The sequence below is a fragment of the Antedon mediterranea genome, chromosome 7, assembly GCF_964355755.1.
Source record: "Antedon mediterranea chromosome 7, ecAntMedi1.1, whole genome shotgun sequence".
NCBI classification, from domain to species: Eukaryota; Metazoa; Echinodermata; class Crinoidea; order Comatulida; family Antedonidae; genus Antedon; species Antedon mediterranea.
Genome location: NC_092676.1, coordinates 27,601,072 through 27,627,898, shown reverse-complemented (window position 1 = coordinate 27,627,898; position 26,827 = coordinate 27,601,072). Strand labels below are relative to the sequence as shown.

Below are 26,827 nucleotides of genomic sequence, written 5' to 3'. Positions count from 1 at the left end.
TTTTCTCTCGTTAGTGCAAACAGTGTTTATGAATCAACCATTTATTCATAGAATTTATGTATTGAATATATAAATGATTTATTTGACGATAATATCACAGAAAGAAAGGGTTTTATAGTTTTGCATGTTTGAACTTAGCCTAGTTTAGTGTCAAGTGGATAAGAGATAATAAACAATTTTACCCTTTCATTTCCACTCATGAGAACGGGAAAAATGGTGTTAGATAATTTGATAAAACTTATTTATAAGTTTTTCTCTATACTACCGTATACTAAAGGCCACTTTTTGAGCAACAATAGCAGACTAAATCTAATCTTGTCTACACTATCAAACTTTATGTGACCAAAAAATGTGATGCGCCCATATATGGACATGATGATGTCATACCACTATCGTATTTAAGCATCACTATCGTATTTAGGCATATCACTACCGTATTTAAGCATATCACTACCGTATTTAAGCATATCACTACTACCATATTTAAGCATATCATTACCAACCATATTTAAGCACATCACATTTTTTTTGGTAAAACTAGTTTGATAAATGTGAATGAAATGAAATAGTTTAGACAGAGCTTTAAAAAGGATTATTGCCTTGGGTCTCCAGTGTACACATAGTATCAATTATTTCTTTGCTTATACTACTGTATACTGTCTGTGATTTTGAGAGAACATTTTTTACGTTTTCGCAAAATAAATTATACCTTTTTTTTTTCCAAACATATTTAAAGACTTGCAGTAGCAAGTTTTGATAAAATATTGCAGCTCTAAATTTTGTTAAGAAAAGATACTAAAGTTCTGTCTACACTATCAAACTTTATGTGACTAAAAATGTGCCAATATGGACATGATGATGTCATACAACTACCATTTTAAGCATATCACTACCATATTTAGGCACTATCAAACTTCTTTTGTCAAACTAGTTTAATAGTGTAGATAGAGCTTAAGATTACTAAAATGAGGTCGGTGCATTAGTTTGCCTTCAGTCTGCTCCATATAATAATTAGTTAATTATTTCAGGTGTGAACAGACCCCTAAAGATACAATCATTTGAATAATTATAGCATGGTTTCCCATGATCATCATCACTATTAAAACTAGAAAGCCACTCCGAGAGTGCATACCTCCGCCTACTGTAAAATTCTCCAACATAAGATTTCTAAGGTTAAAAAAAAATATATATAGGCCTATATATTTGTGTGTGTCTTAATGCTGTTTGTGATTGAGGCTAATTTCACTACAAGCATGTATTATAGCTTTAATTGACTAACAATAGAACAGCAACGAGAAAATCAAACGAGTGAATTTGAAAAGAAATAGGTTTTTTAAACTACTAGCATCAAAAAACGTGCACATTAAATCAAATTATGTTTTAAAATTACAAATCACAAATTATAACTCTTGCCTCTTGTACAAAAATGATGTTTTTTGGACAAGTAGTTCTCGAGAAAATGCAATTTCAGTTTACTTGTTACTTTAAGACTGCTCGTCGGCTTTTGACAAATTCTGTCCTATCTTTTAACACTCAGGTCTGAAAAGTATACTCAAAAAGTGGTCCAGAATTGGGACCATGGTCCCAAACATTTAGATATTTAAAGCTAATATCTATGGAAATATTGAGGTTTTCTCATCGGAAAAATGTCATGGATTTCTAATCACTTTACCGTATTTAACGGAATAAATTAAAAACATGTAATAGTATGGTACATTTTGAACTTTACTGTAGTACAAGGAAGTTATTGATCAAACAAAAAGGGTAGATGATTGAAATTAAAGTTGAAAGGAAGGAAATAAACTGGGTCATTCACTAACCCACCTCCATCCCAGAATGACTATTTCCATGAAAGTACTGGTAAATATTTAATGCATTTACCAAATATCAATTTCATGCAAGCATATGTTTTCTAGATTCCATATTTCAGGTGAACACAGATGATGATGTAATGCCTATTTGTTTTCCTACTAGTACGAGGTCATATGTTACTCTAAAGCTCTGTCTACACTATCAAACTAGGTTGACAAAAAGTGTGATATGCCCAAATATGGTAGTGATATGCCCAAATATGGTAGTGATATGCCCAAATATGGTAGTGATATGCTCAAATATGGTAGTGGCATGACATCATGTCCATATAAGGGCACATCACATTTTTTTGTCACATAAAGTTTGATAGTTATAGACAGAGCTTTAGAACACAACACTGGTGAAGAAACAAAATATTATATGTTTTACTACAAAGACTAGCATAACAAAGTTAAAACCATTGTAAATTTGACATAATTCAGCTGTGTTTAAAAAAACAAAAATTAATTCATAAACCCGTGAAGACCCCTTTAATTAATGTTGATCATCTTGGTTTATTGAAGTGCAAGAATGGAAATTGAGGGATTAAAGATTCAAAGTCACATCCAACATAATAAGTTATTTGAGATATGTGAAGAACATATTTAGAATCTTTTCAATCTAGCCAGTTACTGTCTGGTTTGCCTTGTTTTTCATGGTTAACTACTATTAGACAAAATGGGTGAATTTTCAAGATACTAAATACCAAAGAACTAAATCTGGGTAGGTGTAAATTAGGTATAATTTAACCAAAATTAACTATAAGTTGGAGCCTCATGAGGAATCTACAGTAGGCATACACTCTCATTACCAATAGTAAAAGTTCAGCGAGTTTCCCAGAACAAATAAACACAAGATGTGCTACACAAACAAAGTACAGTATTAGAACTAGTCTTTGGGAGTGAAGTTGAAGATCTATGTGAGAAAAAAATAGCATCTGATAAGATTTGAACCGAGTACCCAGAGATTAAATTAAACCGAAGTCCAATTTTGTCAAATGTCAAATCTGAGCCAATTTAAAACATCACAAGCGTTAAGCTCTGTCTACACTATCAAACTTTATGCGACAAAAAAAATGTGACGAGCTCATATATGGACAGGATAATGTCATATCACTATCATATATAATCTTATCACTACCGTATTTTGGCACATAACACTTCTTTGTCAAACTGGTGTGATAGTGTGGACAGAGCTTAATATCTGGTGTAGACATGAATCACCACTCTACCAGGTGAGATACATACTGTAGTCTTCATACTACACGAGTTTGTTAAATAATTTGTGAGGATTTTTCTTCGTAAACATAACGCACACAGGACCTACGGCCATTAAGTGAAAATAATCAGCAAGAAAAATTACTGTAATATTTGATCCTGAGATTCAAAGGGCAATACCTTTATTAATAATAACCTACAGATCATTACACCTAATATCCTTATATTATTTTTTTTTTTTTGTCAATTTTTGTTTTTAATTATTATTTTCATCTATAAAAAAACAGAGATCACAGCAAAACAAACAGGAGATTTTGAAAAAACACTTTATTGAGTTTACAAAGTGCCACAGCATAGCCATGACGTCCCACGCGTAGCCTAGAAGTCCCATGAGTAGCCACGAAGTCCCACGTGTAGCCACGAAGTCCCACGTATGGCCATAAGTAGCCACAAAGCTGGAACATTAGCTGTACTGAAGTCTTTATGCTTGGCATACTCTATAGTTTTTCTCCATACATCTTTCACACTTGCTAAAGAATAACATTTTTGATTAAGCGGCCACACAACACACAAATAATGAAGTCATAGCAGGTTAAATGAGAAACAACAGAATCTACAAATCAATAATTTGATATTCTCTGAATATGAAATATGAAAATCAATTTGATTATATTAAACCACCTACTGATAAAAAATAAAAAAGAAACTACTTGATAACGAATGTTATATAATATATATTAATCATACGCATCCACTCAACTCTTCTTCCCCCAATCTAAAACTAAAAGATTAAATCAATTAATCATATTGGACTTGGAATATAAATAACATTCTAGGAACTCTGTTTGTTTCTTGCAGGTGATTCCCCTTGATTCTACAGTTATATTTCTTTTGTTGTTTTTCACTGACTGAATGCTAATTAAAGCTCTGTCTACATTATCAAACTAGTGTCATGTGCCCATATATGGTAATGATATGCCCAAATATATTAGTAGTAATATGACATCATCATGTCCATATATAGGTAAGTGATTAATACAAAATAATCCTTTGCAACAATTGTTGAAGCCATGTCTTACCACAAACAACAAAACATAAAATTTATACTTTACCTAGTAAAAATTGAGGATAGAGCGAATTACTACCCGGGAAATATATTATTATTAATGACCTTTTATTTGTATTGCATATAAATTTGACTGTTCATTCTAATAGAAAAATATCTTCCCAATAGGGTTGTTCCTTGGATAGGGTGTCTCCTGGATAGGGACGTCCCTTGGATAGGGGTGTCCCCTGGATAAGGATGTCCCCTGAATAGGGGTTTCCTCTGGATAGGAATTCCCCTGGATAGGGGCATCTCATGGATAGGGATGTTCCCTGGATAGGGGTGTCTCCTGGATAGGGATGTCTCCTGGATAGGGATGTCACCTGGATAGGGATGTCACCTGGATAGGGATGTCTCCTGGATAGGGATGTTCCCTGGATATGGGGTGGCCTTAAAACATTGCCTCTCATTCATTTCACAAGAAACTGTCCAGAAGGTGGAAAGATTTTACTGTATCTTAACACTTTCACCGCCAAAGACGGAAATCTCTGTTTTTCGATGCCCAGCGCCAGACCGCCAAAGACGGAAATTTTCGTCTTTGGCTTTTTATTGCACAATTTGTTAGAGCAGGTATATATGGACTGCCTATAGAAATTTCAACATCCAAATCGATCTGGACCGCAAATATTTTGATACTTTATTAACCCCTAGTGCCATTGACCCGAGCTGGCCTACATCATAAACAATATAATGTGCTTACTGCAGACGAAGCAATTGCAGAAATATTTGCCGACTCTGACTCTGAAAATGAGTATTTATTATCCCCAGATGATGTAGGTATATTTTTACCTAAATCTTGTATATAAAATGTAATAAATAATTGGAGATAATTTAGCTAGCTAGGCCTAGGCTAGTTTGTAGAATTAGGTTGAGAATCGTGACACTGACAGACGGTGCAGTCCAGGCTAAAATCTGTATATTGCATGTCTTTCTGATTACAAACACCTTTGCTATGAGCTTTGAAAAACAGGTAAAATCTAAAATGGCTGGCGGTAAGGGTACTTCCTTTATTGAATGCCTGGCGGTGAAAGTGTTAAGTTACACATAAATGAGTCCCATATTTAACACATACAAAAGTCCAATGGGAATTTCCCACTTCACATAATTTTAAAGGCAGTGTCACCTGAGAAATCAAGAATCTGTGTATAAGGACACAGCCAGGCCCAACCTTTAATTAACATCCTGTATACAGAGATCTATACTTAATATGAAGAAATACAAGCCTTAGGAATCTAATGAATATTCATGAGCTATATAGTTAATAGTTACCATATGGTCACTTACGTTATTTAAATAAGAAATTAAGGAAAATCTTAAAATCCATGAATAATCTTAATTGTGAAGACAAACAAATATGAAATTATTAAGAATTCAAAACTAAAAATCAATATTTCTATTTTTAAATTAATTGAATTCAGGTATCTATTAACTGTATTGATTAATTACATTTATTTACTTTTAAAAAAAGGAAATATTATTTCAAGGCCTTTAACAAAGCAAAGCACATAAGAAACCATTGGAAACCTCTATTTCATTTTTTCCTATTTATTAAATAAAAACTTCCCAAACGCTATAAATCCATATACCGTATATTTCGGTGTATAAGTCGCACTTTTGACATGCAAATTTGACCTCTAAATTAAGGGTGCGTCTTATACACTGAATATAAATGCCTCACCACACAGATTGTACATAGGCCTAGGCCTAGGCTATCGTCACCTCGTTTGCTAGGCCTGAGTAGGCTAGGCCTAGCTACAGTAACTAACTAACGTAACGGCAACCTGCTTCTGCCTAGTTTTCAAGGCATTTTAGCATGATGTTATACTAAATATGATGAAAAGATTTGTTCATTATGGCGATAAAATTTCATTTGTAAACGTTTACGTACGATTGGAATAGTATTTATTTATACAGTAGTTATACGCACGATCGCCGTACCCCCAGCGCAAGCCCTTCTTGGCGGCCACATGGTTTACGGTATTCGACTAGTATATTCTCCAGGTGATTATAGAATGGACCTAGCGTACACACTTCTCGGATACATAGATACTAATCGAATACGATTGTCCGTGAAAACGTGCGCCCTCTCGAAATGATCGAGCGAGGCTAGCCCACACGTACGTGTTACACACACGGTCATGCACTCGATGTTGCGGCTGTTGAGGCTGGGCGCGGCCGATCCTAGGTAAGAAAAAACCTAAATAAAGGACGCCGTTGCAGATATAACAAAATATATTATTACAATAATATTGATTACAATTTAAAAAAACATTGTTTTGATGAAATATAAGGTGCGTCTTATACACCGACGATATAAAAAATACCGATATTTTACTCTCAGTTAGGGGTGCGTCTTATACACAGGTGCGACTTATACACCGAAATATATGGTAATGTGTACTGAGTCTGTTGTTTTTTTTTTTTTTTATTTATTCAATATCTGCCATATACATAACAAAGAAGACAAAACAATTATAAAAGGAGGCACGGAAAGACCAAACAGGTGCTAAACACCTATGCTAGTTAGTTCATGTATTTAAAAACAAAAGGTCAAAATAGTCCTTTAATATACAAAACCTTTCAACACCCTTCCTCTACACCTCTCTATCTCTCACTACATCTGCTTTTCAGACCACGTAGAGGTACTTTAAAATGGTAGGTACATACTGCAAAACCCCTCACTTGGGACACTCCTATTCAAGGAAGATATTAAAGGAACAAGGAAAAATATTTTTTAACAACATGGTTAACCCTTATTCAAAGGGAGAACTTGTCTGGTCCTGATAATGTGTCCCCTAAATAGAAGTTCATCATCATTTTTTACAATGAATAAATAATCTCATCAAGTATTCCAACGAGCTGTACAAACAGCATTAGTGACTGTATTGATTACGAATATCAACCAAACAGATCTGGTCAAACAAATCCCTCAAGTCTTATGTATCAAGCATATTCATCATTATACAATTTGACAATCCTTTTTGCATACTCACGACAGAACAGGATCTAGCCATTTTTTATTGTAATAAATTTATTATTAAAATTGTAAACACATTGTTCTTAAAAAGCGGATAAACTTTAAAGCATCATTATCTCAGTACCTCTGTTGAGGGTCCATCCCTATTGTGGGGAAACCCTGTTGAGGAGACACTATGAAACAAACAAGGGGAAATAATATTTTAATACTACTCAGCTAACCCTTATTTAGGACACATCCCCTATTAAGGGAACACTCTGTGTGGTCCTTAAAGGGTCTCCTAATACTTAATAGAGGTTAGTTAATTTAGCCTCATACATTTATGTGAATTTGAGAATAAATTTATGTAAATGCTACATTGTTAGTTTTACAAGATCTCAATGCAACCGATTGCATTAACATGCTAATTTATTTGGCTATGCATATTGCTACAGTAATGAGCACAGCATTTATTTATTTATTTATTACCATATTTACTGAGGGTAGCCTATCCAGTTCCTAAATGGAACTGATCATTCAGGGCCCTCGATAAAACAAACATACAGTACAACACATAAAATATTAAATATTCAAATGACATAAAATATATTAAAGGCTTAAAAATTTACAATGATTATATAAAATTCATATAAAAGTTAAAATCGTTGACAGATAAAAATATATATATATATATATATATATATATATATATACATAGTACGAACAATATTAACTGGAAATAAATTGTTTAAGTTCACGTTTAAAGGAAATAACATTTTCAGATTGTCGAATGATTTTAGGAATCATATTAAAATACATAGGTGCTTTATAACTGAAACATTGTTTAAAAATCTCTAAAAATAATTAAATCTCTGAAATAATTAAAGTTCATTGACCTATACTATGACATTAAAATATCATTAATATGTTTAGTAGTAGTACAACATCCAATTGATGTATTCATTTGGTATTGTCTACTAAAACTACCAGTTTTAAAACCATTATTTTAACAATGACATTTCGCACATAAATAGCCACTTTAGTAAACTTGCTATCAGTCGAAATTCTGTGACATACCTTTTAAGCTGTATTTTGTGTAGTTTGCATATTCAAGTGGTACTGTACAGTAATACAGTGGAATGCTTTAGGAGACACCTTTCGGTGCCAATAAGGGCTCCCCTAGATAGAGGTCAGCCATAATTGCATACAGTATAATTGCGTTGCCTCTGGCTAATTTTATGAGAAACTGTCCCTTTAATAGGGGTGTTCTATCAATAGGGGTGTGACTGTCCCCTTAATAGGGGTGTTCTATCAATAGGGGTGTGACTGTCCCCTTAATAGGGGTGTTCTATCAATAGGGGTGTGACTGTCCCAAAGAAGTTGTTCTACAACATGTGTGTCACGTTGTCCAATTCCACATTCTTAATTTCTATAGTCAATATAGGGATTTCACAATAAAGCAATGTGTGGAGTCTCTGTATAATTTTATTAGAAATATGTAGTGCATGGTAGTCTAAACAATGTAACCTGATAAATTGCAACAATCTTAAAAGAAGTGTTTGTATTATGGAATGGAGGTTGTAAACAAAATAAGTTCAGAGATCAATAGTTCAGGGGTCAACATTTTAAAATGCTTGGAGCAGTAATTTAACGAAAGAGGAAAGATTTTTAACACTACTTTTATGCCTAGATTAGAATAGTAAACTGGACAAGACCAAACACACATTTACAGATGTTAAAGGTCACTTGTGTTACGATTCCCTTTACAAAGATGTTTAATAAATTAACATCTATGGGCCAAATATTACATTATAATAAAAACATGTATCGATGTACAAGACAACAAGAATAAATAGGGAAGTATATATTGCAACAAAATATTATATTATTATGTATTGTAACATAATACTAATCAAAGTTCCATTCATGCAAATTGTAAAGAACAATGTCTTTCTAATTACTTATTAATTAATTAAAATGTAGCATTCAAGGCTTCACTTAATGTTTACATTAACAGATACTTTAGAAAGATAAGCCAACTAATAGAAAAAGCCAAATTGGATCTATATCTACTATAAGATAAGCATGGCACACATTTTAAGACAAACAGTGAGGAAGCATTCTCAACAAATCTTGGACGGAAAGACAAAGAAAAGAGACAGTCTAACATAAAGGTATGTTGAAGCCTGCAGATTAAACAAGTCAACTTGGATCTATATCTACTATAAGATAAGTATGGCACACATCAAGACAAACAGTAAGGAAGCATTCTCAACAAGTCTTGGACGGAAAGACAAAGAAAAGAGACAGTCTAACATAAAGGTATGTTGAAGCCTGCAGATTAAACAAGTCAACTTGGATCTATATCTACTATAAGATAAGTATGGCACACATCAAGACAAACAGTAAGGAAGCATTCTCAACAAGTCTTGGACGGAAAGACAAAGAAAAGAGACAGTCTAACATAAAGGTATGTTGAAGCCTGCAGATTAAACAAGTCAACTTGGATCTATATCTACTATAAGATAAGTATGGCACACATCAAGACAAACAGTAAGGAAGCATTCTCAACAAGTCTTGGACGGAAAGACAAAGAAAAGAGACAGTCTAACATAAAGGTATGTTGAAGCCTGCAGATTAAACAAGTCAACTTGGATCTATATCTACTATAAGATAAGTATGGCACACATCAAGACAAACAGTAAGGAAGCATTCTCAACAAGTCTTGGACGGAAAGACAAAGAAAAGAGACAGTCTAGCATAAAGGTTTGTTGAAGGAGCATCGTACTCGGCAGTAAGGGCAAATGAACACCGGAAACATAACAGATCGATGTCCATATGCCAGTACTATCAGGGACTTTAAACAATCAAGTGTTGATGCAGTTCTTTCTTCCGACTACCTCTTTTCAATCACCATCAAATTACGTCAAAAACTGCAGATTTACCATGTTACTGCTGTATACCCTTATTTAGCACAGTAGTCTTCCGAATTGATGGAGGTTTAGAATTACTGGTATTTCTGGTCGAGGTTGGTCAGTGTTAGCAATTTTGAATTTCTTATTCTCAGTTTTTATTTAGGCCACCTACTAGCTTAATTTTCACCGACTATAGAAGTTTCATTATGACCTGTTAGTAGTATTCTTTAATACTCTAACCCATTAGCATTTTGCAGTTGTCCTAGAGTTATATTTGACAAGTTCAGGTAATGACAGCATTTATACGAGCACTTGCGTCGGATGTAATTTTTTTAAATATGATTCAGAACAGCTTCAAATGTTCTACGATTGACTATACAGTGGTGACTGTGAACACAACTTATAATTATAAAAAGTAGAAGATAAAACACATTGTTTAGAAGACTTGTCAGGATCAGCAAATGTGAAAACAACTTATATTATAAAAAAGATAAAACACATTGTTTAGAAGACTTGATAGTTGCAATTACTTCATTCAAATGATGTCAAATGAAAGCAAAGAGGATGAAAGAGCATGGTGTCTGAGAGTGCCAGCAAATGAACATCGGAGACAAATACAACGATGTCCATATGCCAGTACTACCAGACAAAGCCACACAGCAACGATGGTAACAGTAGCAAAAGCTTGAGTTTCAACAAGAAATGGCATCTTGGTTATGGAAGAAGCATGAAGACAAATTTGAAGATGAAGTTGAAGAACATTTTCGAAACAAAAATGACACTGGAGATGTCCAGAACATGGAAGCATGAAAGATTCAAAACCTATGTTTTTGTTTAATTAAATCAAATGACTTAATACAGTACTTATAACCATAAGAAACTATTTATGTACTTTGGAACGAGACAACACAGCAGTGGCAAATAAATAAATGCTCTGTGTATCGTTGGTCAGTGTAGGAAAAGCTGTAGTGGAGTTGTAGCTTGGTGGTTAACATGCTTGTCTTTCAATCCTAAGGTCCAGGGTTCAATCCTGCCCTGGCCCCAGGGTTAAATCCTGCCCTGGTCCCAGGGTTCATTCCTGCCCTGGTCCAGGGTTCAATCCTGCCCTAGTCCCAGGGTTATAACTCAACTACACTCCTTAATGAGACTTAGTTTAATTAAGACATTATAAAATAAAGACTCTACTGGAAAAATCATGTCTACATACTGTGTACAATTCAGTACAATGAGAAGGTATTATCATAAACCTGCCTCATAAATAATGGACAAAAAAATACACGTATCTTTACCTACTAAAGCTTAAATCTACTTTAAAACCATTCTTAAGATACCACTTATCAATTCAAGTATACACGATAGTTTATAGTTAGACAAGTGAGTAAATGCTGTTTGTGGACAATATCTAGCTTTAAATTTTGTTAAAGAAGGCTAACTTAAAATAGCACCTATTTCAGAAATGGGTTTGCTTAAATCTCGCTTAATACCTAGTCAACTGACAGTTGAGTTTTAAGAGCAGATTTTCACACTCTAGCAAGAAGATTCTGGAGGGTGAAAAAAGCGTTTCTTTGAATAGTTTTATAATAGTAGAAATATTTAATTATCACTATACCAAACTCAGTAGTACACCAAACACATGCTCATTAAAAAGGAATTGGTTGTGATAGCTTGTGCAATCACCACAATTAAAAAATGTGGCTTATTTAATGGAAGCCATAATTAATATTAGCAAATTATAATTTGTGAACATGTACATATCTGTTACGCTCTACTGGTTTCGTAGTTTACAGTGATTATGGCAGTGCTATCAAAAGTGTGCTATTTTAAAATGATGTTGACTGTACCTTTAAAAGTTGCAAACTGGCCTCGTCCAACTTGTGCGATATTAACGCCTCCAAGTCCGTCACAGTGTCCTGTAAGAACTTGTTATTTGGGTCCAGCAGCTCCTCATCTGTAAGGCTTTTAATGTGTTCTTCAACTTCTTCGATCAACTATAAACAAACAAATATAATTATATAAATAAATTTAAATAAAACACACCATGAAATCCAGTGTATTTAGCAGCAGGATTAAATAAACCAGGGGTCAGTCAATTCTCGGAATCATGGGCAAATTTTGCAATACAGGGCATCTCATGTTTTTTAAATTTCATGCCTGTATCATAGACCCTAACCTTCCATGATACAGAAACCACATGTGATACACATGACATGCTGTATTGCGGAACTTACCTATGATACTAGACAGATATTGTCATATGTGAAGATACAGCATACTTAATGTACACTTACTTTTGTACAGTACTAAGGTTAAGTTGAAAGTAGCATATACATATAGTGTGTATAATAATATACAATACATGTGAAAGTGAGAACACCGTCCAATTTAACATGTTTTAATCTATTCAACTGACAAGCCTGGTATTAAGATAAAAGCTGTACTGTGTATTATAATGCGTCGGATTTCATTGCACTTGCTCGCTCGCTCGCATAATAAGTTACACTGACCTCTGTGTAAATATTTACCTTTGTATACTGGAATAAATTACAATGAATATTATACTTAAATTTACACGACACTTCCTCTTCCATTGTATAGTGTATAAAATTTAGCAACCACACAATTACATAAAATCATATTCTTCTTACTTCTAATAAAATCCAACTTATTACTATTCTGACTGGGAAACACCCCTGCTCCCTTGAAAACGAAAGTGATTCGCGTTTGAGACGTTATCCACCGATAATTTTGCATACAAATTTCTAGTTAGGCCAGTGCAGTACCACCAACATTTTCATTCAAATAATTAGTTAAAAAACCTAAAACATCTTGCACGCTATGACTGCAGTATTTTTTCGAGGAAATCACAGTACGGTAATAAAATTATGGCTGGCAATATGTTCTTAATGTACAATTGGTCGAACGTCAAGTTCATGCCCGATACTCTACAATTGGTTTAACGTGCGTGCCAGAAACTTACAATGACAAACAGCGTAAAAGGTTGTTCAAAAACCTGTCCCTTCCATACCGCAGAATATACTTCCGATTTCATTTGCTATTTGACTCGAAGTATTAAAAGTTTGTTCCAATTTAGTGGAGTTTACGTGCACCTCTCGACCAACACCATGTGCTCTGTGGCGGAACCGCTGTACAGGAAACGGGAACACATGTGTTCGATCCTTGTGTGGAGCTGACATTGGTATGGATCAAGGCCAACTGACCTGGTTTCTGTGCCCCTTACATTTGTAGTTTGGTTTTGGAAACGTGCATGATTTATTTTATCCGCGATAGTTGGCTCGACGCAAGCCTTACCTTTGTAAATTGATTTTTATAGGAAATGTACAGTAAACTTCATGTGGGAGTTATATTACCTGGCATTAATGTAGCAGTTTTGCAAGGCCAATTCAAGATTTTAAATCTATAATAATTTTCAAAGAATATCTAATATGAGTTTTGTTATTCAGTGTTTGCTTAGCATTATTTCCCTTAATATTCAAAATTCTTATCCTATCTTTTTACATCAGTAAACCGATGCAAATTTATTTTCCTATAACTATTTTCAATGTGTACATCATTCCTCACTAATTATAAAACATTTTTCTATTACTGTCTACTGTTAAAAATAAACCGTAAACTAAACTAAATTAATTAATAAATTAATTACAGTGGTTTAAAAGTCAAAGTTCATGTCCAATACTCTGCAATACTGTATTGCTAAAAATGAACCTATAACTCCAAAGGCAAATTACTGAAAAAAAGTACAATGCTGTGGGTATAACCCATATATCTATACCACAAATTATTCTCATATAATATAAAACATTTATATCATCTATCTATTAATTTCATCTTTTTTCATTGTCTACTACTTCAAACTAAAAAGAACAATCCAATGTCGTCTAATTCAGAATGCATCAACGTGCTGACTTGACATATCAGCATTTTTAAATTAGTCTAAGCCGTCTGACCACAATTACATAGATGAAGATTATGTACAAAGTTCAAGCAGCTAATCAATGCTGTGTGGACAGCCATTAAAAATCCAATTACCAACTTGCGGAAAGGATATAAAAAGCAGAATACATGGTGTGAAATATTCAAAGTAAATGATGGGTTTGTGATATAAATATAGAATCTGTGAATACATTTCAGACAATGCTATGGTTCAGCTATTAAACTCAATCGCTTGTTGAAAACTAGACTCAAATCACAATAATTATTTAGGTATTATATTAAAAAGAATTTAAAATTATTTAAGGTCAAGGCTCATGATAGTTGTGGTTGTGCTTTGTAGGTCAATTTTTAACACCCCCCCCCCCCACCTCACATACATATTTTAGCACCCTCCTCCCCCATACATACTATTTTGGCCCCTCCTCCCCCATACATACTATTTTAGCCCCCTCCTCCCCCATACATACTATTTTGGCACCCTCCTCCCCCATACATACTATTTTGGCCCTCCCCCCTCCTCCTCCACACGTTTTTCACTGTATTTTATAAACTATATCCTTTTCACATACTATTGTTATAACTGAACTGCAGAATTGTGTAGTTACCACCATATATATCCTTTCTCCGTGTTTACTCTTTTATCACTGACCTCTGTATTTTTTAATTACATCCTTGCCTCATACTTACTTATTTTAGCTGGACACCCTCACCCCACCCCTTTTCGGTATTTTACAAACTACATCCTTTCCACATACTGACCCTCAGTATTTTGTAGTTACCAGATACTGTATACTTGCCTCAAACTTAATTTGTTAGCACCCACCCTCAGCATTTTAAAAATTTGCACCATTCTAACCTTGTTTCACTTCAATCTCATTTTAGATTGAATGAGTCTTTTTTGTATTACTTTATTGAAATACCTACTAATAATGTCAATTTGCTTTCGTCCAGCACATAGTCAATATGATTACGATCTTTATCCTCTTTCCATAGGTTGATGTAGGCATTTATCTCCCCAGGTACGGTGGGGTCCGGAGTGCCGTTGCATAACATGTAACGATCCCACTGCAAAAGAAAACGAAATACTGTATGAAACAACAACTAGAGGGACCAGTGTTCTTATTTCGATGAAGTATACAACATACTGGTCTGTGTTATCAGAATTTCGCTGTATTATATCATTACATAGCTCAACTCTACACCTCTCTGTCCTTCAAGTATCAAGCACACTATTTCAACTACCTGTCAGTCCCAAATTCATGTTCCTTAGCTGAATATTCACATATGCCGCCTTGTAGTTTACCCATGGAGCAGAAATATTTATTAACGGACGACTAAAACATGATATGTATTATTATACCCAGCAAATCAAATGTTTCTGAATAATCAAAATAAAGACCCATTAATATTGACATAGGTTTAGAGTATGTAATCATTGCTAGGATGGTCTATGCATAATAATCACTACACAATCAATACCTGCAAAGGTCACGCTTGGTTTGTCTAAAACATATTCTATGTTTGAAGTAAAGAAGCTATTCAATTATATATAATACATGAAAATTGTATTATTGTTCTTTTTTAAAGATATATTTTGAAACATTGATTTTAATATGACTTGTACCAATTCTTATTGTAACAGTTCTTCTGCCGCTCAGTCCTTCAAATATATGGCATATGGAAGACATCTGATTAAAGAGTGCCACTAAATAGGAGTATAGTATTACAGTGCCTAATTTAATGAGTATCCCTTGAATAAGAGTGCCTACTTTAATATGAGTATCCCTTGAATAAGAGAGTGCGGCCCACTTGATAGGGTTATCCCTTGAATAAGAGTGCAGCCCACTAAATAGGAGTATCCCTTAAATTAGAGACATTAATAGAGTATCCTTTGAGTAAAAGTGCAAACCACTTAATAGGAGTATCCCTTGAATTAGAGTGCCTACTTTAATAAAAGTATCTTTTGAGTAAGAGTGCAGCCCACTAAATAGGAGTATCCCTATAATTAGAGTGCCTACTTTAATATGAGTATCCCTTGAATAAGAGAGTGCGGCCCACTTGATAGGGTTATCCTTTGAATAAGAGTGCAGCCCACTAAATAGGAATATCCCTATAATTAGAGACTTAATAGAGTATCCTTTGAGTAAAAGTGCAAACCACTTAATAGGAGTATCCCTTGAATTAGAGTGCCTACTTTAATAAAAGTATCTTTTGAGTAAGAGTGTGGACCACTAAATAGGCAGTATCCCTTAAATTAGAGTGCCTACTTTAATATGAGTATCCCTTGAATTAGAGTGCCCACTAAATATGAGTATTCAGATATGAGTATCCCCTGAATAGGAATAGCTTATTATTTCATAGGGGTGCTAAATATTATGTTCCCTTTTTTCAGATATGGTTGTATGGGCAACATAATAGGGTTAACAATAACAGCCTAGTATAACTATTTCTGAGGGGAAAAATGTATAAAGTGCATTCATTCATGTGCTTTCTTGAGAAAAGAAATCGTAAAAATATTAAGGTTTATGATGCACAAACTGTAGCTACAAAGGATAGTCTAGATGATGACCTACAAAAATGGATTACTATAACTGTAATATAAATATACACTTTAATTTTATATATCCTGTCGCGTGGTATGATCTATAACAGCAGATAAAACTTCCATATTTCGAGGCCATGTATAACAATGTACTTCCTTGTTGATCAAAAGTAAAATTACATATCAGCTTATTAATAATCATATTAATTATTATCATTATCAATTTATTATTATTTATAAGATTATTATAAATTCAAAGGCAAATTATCAAAAAAAATACATGACTGGATCTAAATGGATAGAAATAAATTAGTATAAAGCTAAATCAAAACGATCAACAGCCATAAAAAGTTGTAAACTTTCGGAAAAAAATTTTCGTTTTCGAGTATAATTTAAAATGATATTATAATAACAAATAACGAGTAGTTGAAAATGTGATATGTTTTTTTTCTTCTTTTACTGAAATTGCAAATTAGAAAGCTTTTGTTTAATGGAGGTAGTTAGACTAGAGAGGGGTGGATGACAAAAAGGGTGGGTGGGAGCATTCATACCTGGGATTGGTGTTAAAATAAAGTGGGTGAGGTGGGAGTTCTCGCACCCACTCCGCCTAGCACAATAATTACATCCAACCAAATTGTGTCGGTACTACAATCATGCCGAGATTAATGACATTTGTTTGTTTCATCTTTTCTAAGAAATTCAATACTGCCCGCGTTTAAAGAGAAGTGCTCATTTTAGATGCTATAGAAGACTACCAGCATTAAATCATCTTAACTAATTAAGTGTATTCAATGAATCTCTGAAGAAAATAATTAAATCAAATCAGAGGTGGATTCATAATGAAAAATGTGGTCGCAAATATTCCTTAATTTGCAGCCCTGGGAGTGGCAGTACTTAAAGCCCCCTTCCCTACGTTTTTTAGATCTAATTTAAGATCACAAACTATATTTAATGTAAAAATAATACTATATGGTCCTATTGCGATAACTTTTTTCGTCTTTAAACGGTTAAAAATGTGAAAAATAAGTCGATTCGAATTATAGCCGCCAGACAAGGAATGACATGGTTTAATGTTTTTAAAGTAATATATATGTATTATTTTTACAAAACGTCACAAATTGTAGGGAAGGTGTCTTTAATAATCTCCATCCTTCTTCATTCCGTTTTAGAAATAATTTAATAATTTAGATAGCATTCATGAATGGTTTAATAATCATGATCTACTGTAAATACTGGGGTGGGTTATATCATACACCTGTAGGAAAGCAGTCTAGAAAAGCAGGGTGGAGGTCAAAGTGCATGACCTTTTACAGACAAAGAATGTTATCAAGGGGCTTCTTAGGGTGTGCTGAAGGGTGACAGGGGTTCAAACAAACTGTGAGAAAAAAAAAGTTAGACTGCATGTACTAAGTGCCCTGAAATACCTCAAACCTATGGATAAGAACATAAGAATAAGTAGTCTTTCTTGATTGTGTATAATATTGATTGATTGATAGATCGATTTATTTCAGAATAACAAAATTCCATTTAAAACACAAACAATATGAAACGAAAAAAATCACATTAAAATAGGACTTTTTCCAATTTAGTGAAGATATTTAAAAAACTTAAAAGATAGTTCGTGGTACAGCTAACAAGATGATTGAATGATTAACATTTACAAAATGCCATTGCTAGCTGTGCTATAAAACAATGGCTATGATGCTTACATATTAGAATACACAATAGCTAAAAGGTAAGAATCACCTACAGTAATGCATGAAGTATTATCCAGCACTCTGCTAGAAAGATTTAATAAAATCTAATGAATTTACCATCAATCTTTCACTGTCTTAATGTAAGAGTTGACTTGTTTATACTGTCAATACAACAAATCAACAAGCCTAGTTCACACTGAACCTACGCTTTTTCATTTAATTTCGTTTATTTATTTGACACAAGCGATCAAGTGCTGCATCAGCAACAAAGCTACATCGTTAGTTTCCGCAACCCCTGCTAGTTGGGCCCGGTCCTAATCTACGCTTTTTCATTTAATTTCAGTAATTTATTCAACACAAGTGATCAAGGGGTTGCATCAGCAACAAAGCGCGATCGTTAGCAACCTCTGCTCATCAGTAATTTAGCTTTATTTCATTTCTCAAAGGAGAAGCCATGTGAATGCAAGCTTAATTTGTAGGTTAGCTTTAGTTCACACTAAATTATCAGAATACATTCTTTATAAAATATTATAAATACCAAGACATTATGTGAAAACTTATTTAATTTAATTATTTAAATAACCATGTACAACTCATTCCAATATTTAATAATAGGTCAATCTTTATAAAACCTCATTCATTTCATCTAAATCATTCAACAGATTATTAAAAGGTTCCCATACAATTTTAGGTTTGCTGTCTGGTAGTAAATTTGGCAATCAAAAAATAAGTTGATCCCTAGTGAGAACAAAATACCCTCAAATTTACCTATGGAGTCTAACTCAATCACCTTACCTTAGCCTTTGACCTCCTTTCTTCCAGAACATTCTGTAGAGCTGTCGCGTTGCCATGAAGAATGTTGCCGAGTTCCGTAACCTCAGCAGTATGCTGCTCTTTCTCCTGAAATAAAACAATACGCCTTAATGAAGTAGTGTCGTTGAACACATCGTAAAGGGCCACTGGAATTTGTAGTGGAAATACTAATGGACAAGTGTGTATTGATAAGGGTAGATTCAGAAACAATTCAGAACAGTTACTATTTGTGTGAGCAAGGGTTGATGGAAGAAATTATAAAGGGGACAAATCAAGGACCATGAAGGTACTACCTCAACCCCATTGAACAGATACTTGTGCCAAATTATGAATTATGATATGAAAAATAATACCTCATTTTGAGCCAATATCTCATAACTAAAATATGAATCTTATCTGTTTTCCTGGAAAAGTATTTTTTGTGTTTGTTGATTGCAGAACAAACTAAACAATGTAACTATGACAATATAAAGCCTTGTCTACACTATCAAACTAGTTTGACAAAAAAAAGCATGATGTGCCCAAATATGGTAGTGATATGACATCATGATGTCCATATATGTGCACATTTTTGTCACATAAAGTTTATAGTGTGGACAGAGCTTAACTCCGATAGAGAAAACAGCATGTAGAATAGAAGCAATATCAAGTTTTGCTTAGTTATAAAAAATAGACAAAATGAACATTTCCACTGTAATTTTATCAAAATGGAACCAATTATATTATTTTATAATGTCAGTCAATTTAGGACCTGAGGATCAGACAAGTGACTGGTGCAAGGACGAATCTGTGACAATTTCAAGTGCTTCAACCTGATATGAGTGACATTATAGTCCTCACAGGTCAATCTACTGAATGGGGATTTTTAAGCTAAGTACATGTCCCTAGAGAAATATGAGATAAGACAAATATAAACAAAATATAGACATGTGATATTTATCAATATAAATTTAGAATATTCACAGAAAATAGGACTATTAATAAATACGCTTATTATTGTAATTTATTCTATTTGTAAAATGCCTTGATTACATTGTTTTCGTTTTCCAAGATCTTGTGTCTGCTGCGCAAACTAACAACAAGTTAATATACCATTTTAATTAAAACAGTTATTTGGGAGCAGAAATAGGACAGAAATGCGGTCGGCCTAAAAAATCAATTAAAAGTGTCTACCTCGGCCTCTATACGTGATCGCTCTTCATTCTCAAGACGTTCCTTTTCTTGGTGTTCTTTTTCCTCTTGTTCCGCTTTTAAACGTGCCTCTTCTTGAAAAGTTAAAAAAAAAAAAGATTGAATCACAGAAGAAACATAAAAATATCAATCCGCTCGCAATGCATGTTGGGATTTATAGCAGGCCGCTTAAGTTATTAGAATCGACTTTATTTTTCACATTTTTAACGGTTTGAAGACAAAAATAGTTATCGCAATAGGACCATAAAGTATTATTGTACTTGGGCCAGTGTCCTACATAATATTGAATAAATGAATGAATGAATGAATGTATGTATTTATTTTTATATTAAATGTAGTTTGTGACCTTAAATTAGATCTAAAAAACGTAGGGAATAGACTTTTAATTGATAACTTTACGTTTAATATTGTTTCTACAGTGCTGCAAAGAGAATTAAGGTAATTTATTCACATAATTCATCTTTTTTTCAATCCAGCCGAGAACAGTTACTTTTTATTTTTTAATCTAACATGTTTATCTCATATGATATGTAACAATCCCTAGAGCTAATCAAATTTCACTTTTCATCAACTTGTCAAGTACTTCACTTTTCATATTCATATCATTTTACTAACACACCCAAAATGAACTTTGATCTTAATTATAATTATTACACACATTGAATATTATCTTTAATTCTTCCAGGAATTGAGATACTGGATACTTCTACTTTGGACCCGTTTATTTTTTTTCAGAATCAATTAATATTAAATTTGTCTTTTCTTCACATACCTTCTTCCCTCAGTTTTCTTTCAGCTTCTTCTTTCTTCTGTCTTTCCTTCTCTGCCTTGGTCTGTTTCGGTTTCTTCCCTTTCACCGGTGACTTCGGTTTTGGCGGCTATAAAAAAAACCAAGCAATTTGAAATGATGCGAGTTTACAAAAGTCCAACACATGCACTAAAAGGGATATGTGTAAGTTAACCTTATAAATAGGGGGTAAAGCCAGGCTACAACAAATTATAACACAGGTGATGTTTGACGGACAGGTGACAGCTGTCACTCATTCTAACTTGACAGATCCAAACATCATATTCGGTTGACCCATGGAGAAATCAGTTAACTGATTTCTCCATGGTTGACCCTACTGTACAACAGAGGTAATGCAAGCGTAATCCTTTTTACCCCACGACCGCGGCCTCATTCAATTCATGCTTACTCCAAGGATCAATTGATTAGTCAAATAGAATCACAAATTGAAAAGAGTCATGATTTTATTATTAGTATCAATAATTCATTTATATTCTAAATTTCTTATAAATTAGAATCCTTTACTGACTTTACTATAGAGTGTACAATATTTTTACAAAAGAAAAGGAAGTTTAGAATTTCATAAATGCACTATTAGTATTAGTAAAGGATGTGGTTAAAAATATCAAATTATTTCCAGCTAGTATAATATTTAGCTCCACAACATTATTACATTATTTTATATCTACACAATCAAACTAGTTCTGACAAAAAAAAGTATGATGTGCACAAATATGACATGCCCAAATATGGCAGTGATATGACATCATCATGTCCATATATTGTCACATAAACAAAGTTTGATAGTATAGACAGAGCTTTCAACATAAAACTGGTAATGCAAAAAAGGTCTTAAGCTGCCGGCGGAAGGACTCCCTCAACGCCGACAATCAGCTGGAAAGGAACTGTGTGCCACACCTGTGTAGACATGTAGCATCAAAATTAACTTAAACAAATCACACTACACTATCTCTGATTGTACTTTACAGAAATAGGTCAACTACTAATAATATAATTCCATATTTTAAATGGGAAATCCAGGAAAATAAAGCTTTGAAATATACGACACAGCTGATCCGTAGCAATCGGCATCTTTAAATTGTTAATAATGTAAATTTATTATGAAAGCTCATCATTAATCATAGATGAAAATGATATAGGACAAATTTTATGCAGTGTATTTACTCAACCATAACATTTTATTATTAAATTACTTGAATAGTAAAATAGCAATGAGATATATATCAATGTTATTATTCATATCAATAATGCAAGTTCAATGTCCTTAACTTTCTATGAGAAAATACATAAAAGGGAGCTTTCGAAAAAAGGGAAAAAAGGGAGCTTTCGAAAAAATAACCTATTATTATATTAACACCATTAAAGTAAATCCAATTTCTTTGCAACACAAACAATTTCAATAACAAAACATTTTATTTCATAATTATGTATAGTTTTATTAGTATTACAATTTTCCATAATTTCATTGTACTGTAAATAAGGTTCTTATAATTTTATGAAGTGAGTGCAGATTGTGGATACCTGACTATACTATACTATACTATACTATACTGTAATATAAATAAGCCAACTTTCAAATTTGTAATGGTCATGTGATGTCAGGTCGTTTGAATGAAATATCAAAAACAGGATATGCTATGGTAGAAATATCGCAGTTAGACTAGGTGCGGTCTAGGTGAGGTCACAGAGCCTACAGATGTTGAAACCCATCAACTTAACTTAAAATTGAACTTCTTCTTGAGCCTATATCGTCCCACTGCTGGGCTAAGGCCTCCTCCAACTGGTGCCAGTTATTCCTTTCATAAATCTTGGCCATGTTGTGGTACCAGTGTCTGATGAGCCCATCCCTCCATCTCGAATGAGGTCTACCCCTCTTTATTTTCCCATATAATGGTTGCCAATTGTGTCTATCGTATATTTCGGTGTATAAGTCGCACCTGTGTATAAGACGCACCCCCTGAGAGTAAAATATCGGTATTTTATATATCGTCGATGTATAAGACGCACTTTATATTTCATCAAAACAATGTTTTTTTAAATTGTAATCAATATTATTGTAATAATATATCTTGTTATATCTACAACGGAGTCCTTTATTTAGGGTTTTTCTTACCTAGGCTCGGCCGCGCCCAGCCTCAACAAGTTCTTTCTAACTTGTTATTCATGAGTTTCGCACCTGCAACATCGAGGGCATGACCGTGTGTGTAACACGCACGTGTTTGGGCTAGCCTCGCTCAATCATTTCGAGAGGGCGCACGTTTTCACAGACAATCGTATTCGATTAGTATCTATGTATCCGAGAAGTGTATACGCTAGGTCCATGCTTGAATCAACTGGAGAATATACTAGTCGAATACCGTAGACCATGTGGCCGCCACCAAGAAGGGCTTGCGCTGAGGGTACGGCGGTCGGCGATCGTGCGTATAACTATAAATAAATCCTATTCCAATCGTAAACGTTTACAAATGAAATGTTATCGGAGCGCCTAAAACAGCTCCAAATGAACAAATCTTTTCATCATATTTAGTATAACATCACGCTAAAATGCCTTGAAAACTAGGCAGAAGCAAGTTGCCGTTACGTTAGTACACTGTAGCTAGTCTAGGCCTAGCCAACGAGGGGAATCCCCAACGAGGTGACGATATGTACAATCTGTGTGGTGAGGCATTTATGTTCGGTGTACCCTTAATTTAGAGGTCAAATTTGCGTGTCAAAAGTGCGACTTATACACCGAAATATATGGTATTTACTTACCATCGTGTATCCTTCCTAGATGCCCTGCCCACCTCAAGATTGAACAATTGGAGGATATCATTGTACTAGGAGGGGAAAGTGGAGAGGTGGCTTTTCACTGAGCCTATTTTCAACACAGCATCCATCCAACCTCTGAATATATTTAAAAGTAAGTTTTTTTCCCTACCCACCCTTAACTTTAGCCATCAAGATCTGGACTGTTCTAGCGAACTGTTACTTTATGTAATGGTCATCCTCTGACAATCATTATTCTCTGATGGTCATCTTTATCTGATGGCCATCATTCTCGGATGGTCATCATTGTCGATCTTATTTAATATAATTTATTCATAAGAATTATGGTGAATACATTTCAAAATGTACCTACCTGCTCCTAAAATTTCATATCTAAATCCCTGATAATTTCAATAATCGTTTAAAACAGAATCTTCCCTTATTATTATGTACACCGACAGTAAAACACTTCCGCCGTCAATATTAGAAATCCCAGGTATAGTAAACAGTTTTTAAGTAGAATAAAATTGTCAAGATCCTATAGAACGATAAATCATGCATAATTATGTCAAGCTTGTAAATTGAAAATGTAAATTTCTTAGCGATTTCATCAATTCAACAATTGCCATTTGTAAGTAATGAGTTGAAAATATGTTATATTACTGAATAAATGGAAATATTAAAATGGAATGAAAAAAATGAATCTTTACAATAATCATTTTCGGATTACTGCATGCTGGTGGGTGGTTGGTTTATTAAATAAATTAGACAAACTCTAAACTTAATGAAAAATATTTATATTCAACTCTGGAAAAAGAATTATGAATAAATAAATCCTAATTAAATTCTAATGGCATAAGAAAATAAGATTAAGCTAATTTGGAAAGTATGAGGTTTCAGTTGATGAACTAAGAGTTCAGTCAATGATAATATGCATGAGGAAGATACGGTACTTTAAAACCAACTCTACATTTACACTAGTCAACACAGACTTGAACAAGCTACACTATACACAGCAGGTTTATTCAACATAGACTAAACTAACCTACAGTATATAAAGCTGTACATTATCAGCTACTGTATACCCATTAAACCACCCACATTCAATAGCTACAGTAGTAGAGTAGTACTGGGCACAGCTAGGATTTAAACCATTGACATTCATTCAGGATGGGTACCTTAAATTAACCTATACATTTACAATCTATACATATTTGCATGTCAAAATGTAGACTTCAACCAATCCCCATATAAAAGCAGAAAACCGTAAGTATCCACACACCCATTGAATCACCAACACTCACAAGTACAACAGTACAACTACAGTAGGATTTGAACCAGTGACATGCATTTAGAGGATGTGTACCTTTAAATCAACCTATACATTTGCTTATAGTTAACATGTAGACTTAAACCAATCACCTTACAAAAGCAAATAACCGTAAAGTACAGTATCCACACACCTACCACCAATAGATCCATTATACAGTAGTACGCCTTAAAATGTAATGATACATAGACAAATACTATTGATGCCACACCCAATGATAATGGCAGGCAGGCGTAAAGACATAAATAACATCCACTTAATGTTCAAGGATTGCAAACGGAAATCGTTAATAAATATTCATTACATTAATGTACAAAAGGAAACATTCAACATCGCCATAGATTACATGATGTAATGAGGGGGCAATCGGAGGTAATTCATTTATTCAACAGTACATAGTACTACTGTACATTAATATTCTATCTAAAACTCAATTATTTGATATTTTCAACTCTTAAAAATGTATTGTCCCTCCAAAACATGAAAAACTGAATGAAATAAAGTTTGTTTGAAAAAGCTCTGTCTACACTATCAAACTAGTTTGACAAAAAAAGTGTGTACCCAACAAATATGATAGTGATATGCCCAAATACAGTAGTGGTATGACAACTTTATTCATTTTCATTGAAAACAAAACAAAATTAAAACCCTTACAGTCATTTAACCAGAATCTTATTGATTTCTGGACAATATTGGCTTCCGGTATCTGTTTTACTAGTATTATTATTGGTAAATAATTTTTTCCCATATACTTTTGTGGTCAAGTTAATAATTAATATGTTGAAATTAAAAATAAATTGCCTATTCAAAGAAATTTTTTTTTTCACATTTTTTTTTTATGCCGACAGTAATTTAATATTTCCAACCAATTATTTTTAATATAATTTTAACTCTTTTAATTGTAATTTTTTTATTGAAATATATTATGTGCAGCATGCCTTTAAACTTCCTACCTTTTAAAGGCCAGGTGCGGGCAAAACATTTCTATTGATCATACATTCCAATAATTATCGATCTATAGTTTCCCCTATGTTTCATAATTTTTGGGATTTTATTTGTGTTACACGAGCTTGTTGAAAATAAGCACTTTCTTATCAGTGGGGGGATAGTTCAACTTACACAGTAAAATCTCTATTCTTTTATACACAAATTTTGTAAATAGAGAGGCATTTTAAAAAGCTATGAAAAATAAACGGTGTGGTAAAAAATGTTATCAAATGACTAAATATAGGTAATATAACTTGAATTTTACATTTCTAGTATTTTTATTCAACTTCAGATTTTTATTTTCATGCTAATGCAAAAATTATCCACCGTATATCCACCATCTTTTTTCACCTTCTAGGGAGTCACCAGACATGTTATTACATAGGTTAAACTACCTAACTACTGAAAAAAAGTCTTCCTGGTTTTTATGGCAAATTTTTGCCAAGTTTTGTATTTGACCATATTAAGAGAAATTCATGCTTTTTTGTCTTGATTTCTGTTACAAATATTTGATTTATGTACAATTAACCAGATATTATATTTAAAATTCATGCCTGTATCTGAGCTTTAAGTTCATGTTTTTATATTCTTACATTACACAAACAGTAATATACCTGTTATCACTGTACAGTATTAAAAACTACAATTGAAACTCCCTATTAACAGGACAACACTGAAACTAGTATTAAATATTTAATATTCATTGGAGTTACAGA

The 26,827-nt window shown here is 33.4% G+C and overlaps 1 protein-coding gene across 1 annotated transcript in view; it reads right to left on the bottom strand.

Moving 5' to 3' along the window:
• Positions 1-26,827, bottom strand: part of LOC140053876 (dynein axonemal intermediate chain 7 homolog) — a 58,394-nt gene that overhangs the window by 11,376 nt on the left and 20,191 nt on the right. The window contains exons 2-6 of the mRNA XM_072098609.1: positions 21,011-21,116; positions 20,221-20,312; positions 19,030-19,134; positions 14,920-15,060; positions 11,886-12,032 (exon numbers count right to left, since the gene is read on the bottom strand). Of these exons, the coding sequence (XP_071954710.1) occupies positions 11,886-12,032; positions 14,920-15,060; positions 19,030-19,134; positions 20,221-20,312; positions 21,011-21,116 (591 nt within the window). The remainder of the gene's footprint in view (positions 1-11,885; positions 12,033-14,919; positions 15,061-19,029; positions 19,135-20,220; positions 20,313-21,010; positions 21,117-26,827) is intronic.